We start from the raw sequence: 2,368 nt of genomic DNA on the forward strand, positions 1-2,368 counted from the left end.
GGATTAAGAAAATTAAAATTCTAAATTCTAAATTGTCTCATAATTGTCACTTTTTAATCTCATAATTATCACTTTTACCGCACAATTTCGATTTACTTTAAGGATGTTTTAGATTTATTATTGTTATCATCATTATTATTATTACGATTAGTATTATTATTAATGTTATTATTTATAACGCGATCTTTTCCGGTAAAACTCGTAAATGTTTGTGACACTGGAAAATCCGAGGGACTGTGAAGTGCTCTCTAAAATATGGCGGCAGTTCACACAAAGAGTAGGCGTGTGTTAAGTTTAAACGTTTCATCTTCGTCCTCTCATTGGCTGAGAGCCGACGACGCATTTGTAATTCCAGCCTATCACAGAGAGGTCCTGGATACGCTCAGCCTACGGGGCGTAGCCTTGTGAGTGGCTCATCTTTAAGCCAATAGAAGACAGAAATCTGAAAAGTCAATGAATATTTATCACAAAGAGGGCGTGGCGTGTGGGTGGAGGTAGGCTAACGAACATGGAGGCTCAGTAGTCGCCTGGTGTTCGCAGGAGACGGAGCATCTGTGATCCGCGTTTCTCTCTCTCTGTGTGTGTGTGTGTGTTTGTGTTCGTGTGACCTGGTTCAACATGGAGATGAAGAAGAGAATCAGCCTGGAGCTGAGGAACCGGAACCCGGCGGAGGTTCGTGTTTGTTTACTTCAGTAGAGACGAGGAAGGCGGCGGAGGCGCCTCCGACATTTTGACCCAGAAAACAACTTCAACATGGAGGAGGAAACTCCCGCGGTTTGTCCTGTAGGGCCGTGCATGCGCGCGCGCTCACACACAAAGACACACGCGCGTATATAGACCGTGTGTTCCGTAGTCTGTGTCCGTGTGTCCGGAGCTTCATCACCGTCACTCCATGTTAAAGTCGGTTACAGTCTGACCCCCGGCCCCTTCCCCTCTCTGTGAACCTGAACTCCAAACTCCGAATAATACTAATAATAATCATTATCATTATGATCGGATCCTTTTTGACACGTGACTCAGGTTCGGTGGAAGTTCCGGTGAATGCGGTTCATATCAGACCAAACAGGAAAGTTATGGGTCCAGTGAGCGGCGCTGGCCCCGCCCACTCTCTGTTGTTTAGACCACGTGACCCAGTTATTACTTTAGTTCATTCATTCTGTTTTTTATAACAATAACTTTGTGTTTTAATAACTTAATATTGTGTCTTTAAAGACATTACATGACTGTGTCCTGATTGGACATCACAGCTTTAATGAAGACATGTCTGTGTGTCCTCAGGTGGCAGAGCTGGTGGTGGACAACTGTCGCTCCAGTGATGGGGACGTGGAGGGACTGACGGACGAGTACACAGAGCTGGACGTCCTCAGTATGGTCAACGTTGGACTGACGTCTCTGTCCACACTGCCCCCTCTGCCCAAACTACGCAAGGTCAGTGTCTCTGTCTCTGACGGTGTCTCCATGTGTCCACTATCTCTGTTTGTCTCTGACTGTCTGTCTCCGTCTCAGCTGGAGGTCAGTGACAACACCATCTCAGGAGGTTTGGACACGTTGGCAGACAAATGTCCAAATCTGTCTCACCTGAATCTGAGTGGGAACAAGATCAAAGAGCTGAGCAGCGTGAAGCCACTGGTGAGTTTGACTGATGCGCCTGAACGCGTCTGTGTCTCTGAAACGTCTCCTGTGTCTCTGAAACGTCTCCTGTGTCTCTGTCTTGTCTTGCAGCAGAGCCTGAAGAACCTGAGGAGTCTGGACCTGTACAGCTGTGAAGTGTCCACACTGGACGACTACAGAGACAGCGTCTTCGAGATGCTGCCTCAGCTCACTTACCTGGACGGTTTTGACCAGGAGGACAACGAGGTCCCCGACTCTGAGGCCGAGAACGGTGAGACCACGTCCAGGTCGTGTTGTCCCTATATCAAACTCTGTGTCCGTGTTGAACGGAGTCTGTGTTGCAGACGTTGACGATGAGGCGGGGCCACTGGGAGACGATGACGATGATGAGGAGGACGATGAAGACGACGAGGACGGGGACGAAGGCTCAGACGAAGAAGAAGTGGGACTGTCCTACCTGATGAAGGAAGGAATCCAGGTGAGTCCTCTGTGTGGTTGAGGTTCCACTCTGTCCTCACTGACGCTGTCCTCATTTCCTCCGTCCTCACTGACCCGGTCCTCCGTCCTCACTGACGCTGTCCTCTTTTCTCATTGACACTGTCCTCTCTGACTATCAGGATGAAGACGACGATGGAGACTACGTGGAGGAGGACGATGAAGAGGATGAAGATGGAGGTGAGTTTATGTCACATGATCTGTGACATCAGCACTTTTTTGCCCCAAGTCAGTTTGGGTTGACCTGTGTGTGTGTGTGTGT

General features: G+C 48.6%; 1 protein-coding gene across 1 annotated transcript; it reads left to right on the forward strand.

The window, feature by feature from the left end:
- The first annotated feature begins 481 nt into the window (after nucleotides 1-481).
- LOC122763170 (acidic leucine-rich nuclear phosphoprotein 32 family member E-like) lies at nucleotides 482-2,327 on the forward strand. The gene is made up of 6 exons (XM_044018238.1): nucleotides 482-672; nucleotides 1,279-1,428; nucleotides 1,507-1,629; nucleotides 1,723-1,882; nucleotides 1,956-2,089; nucleotides 2,229-2,327. The coding sequence occupies exons 1-6, from the start codon at nucleotides 619-621 to the stop codon at nucleotides 2,310-2,312; spliced, it is 705 nt and encodes a 234-aa protein (XP_043874173.1). The 5' UTR covers nucleotides 482-618; the 3' UTR covers nucleotides 2,313-2,327.
- Nucleotides 2,328-2,368: the final 41 nt, after the last annotated feature.

Source organism: Solea senegalensis, unplaced genomic scaffold (assembly GCF_019176455.1).
Source record: "Solea senegalensis isolate Sse05_10M unplaced genomic scaffold, IFAPA_SoseM_1 scf7180000016533, whole genome shotgun sequence".
Lineage (NCBI taxonomy): Eukaryota > Metazoa > Chordata > Actinopteri > Pleuronectiformes > Soleidae > Solea > Solea senegalensis.

Excerpts from the sequence above, each read along its gene's own strand:
- LOC122763170 (XM_044018238.1), top strand. The coding sequence starts at position 619 with ATGGAGATGAAGAAGAGAATCAGCCTGGAGCTGAGGAACCGGAACCCG. Across the intron at positions 673-1,278 it reads GGAACCGGAACCCGGCGGAG|GTGGCAGAGCTGGTGGTGGA; the intron begins GTTCGTGTTTGT and ends GTGTGTCCTCAG. Across the intron at positions 2,090-2,228 it reads TGATGAAGGAAGGAATCCAG|GATGAAGACGACGATGGAGA; the intron begins GTGAGTCCTCTG and ends TCTGACTATCAG.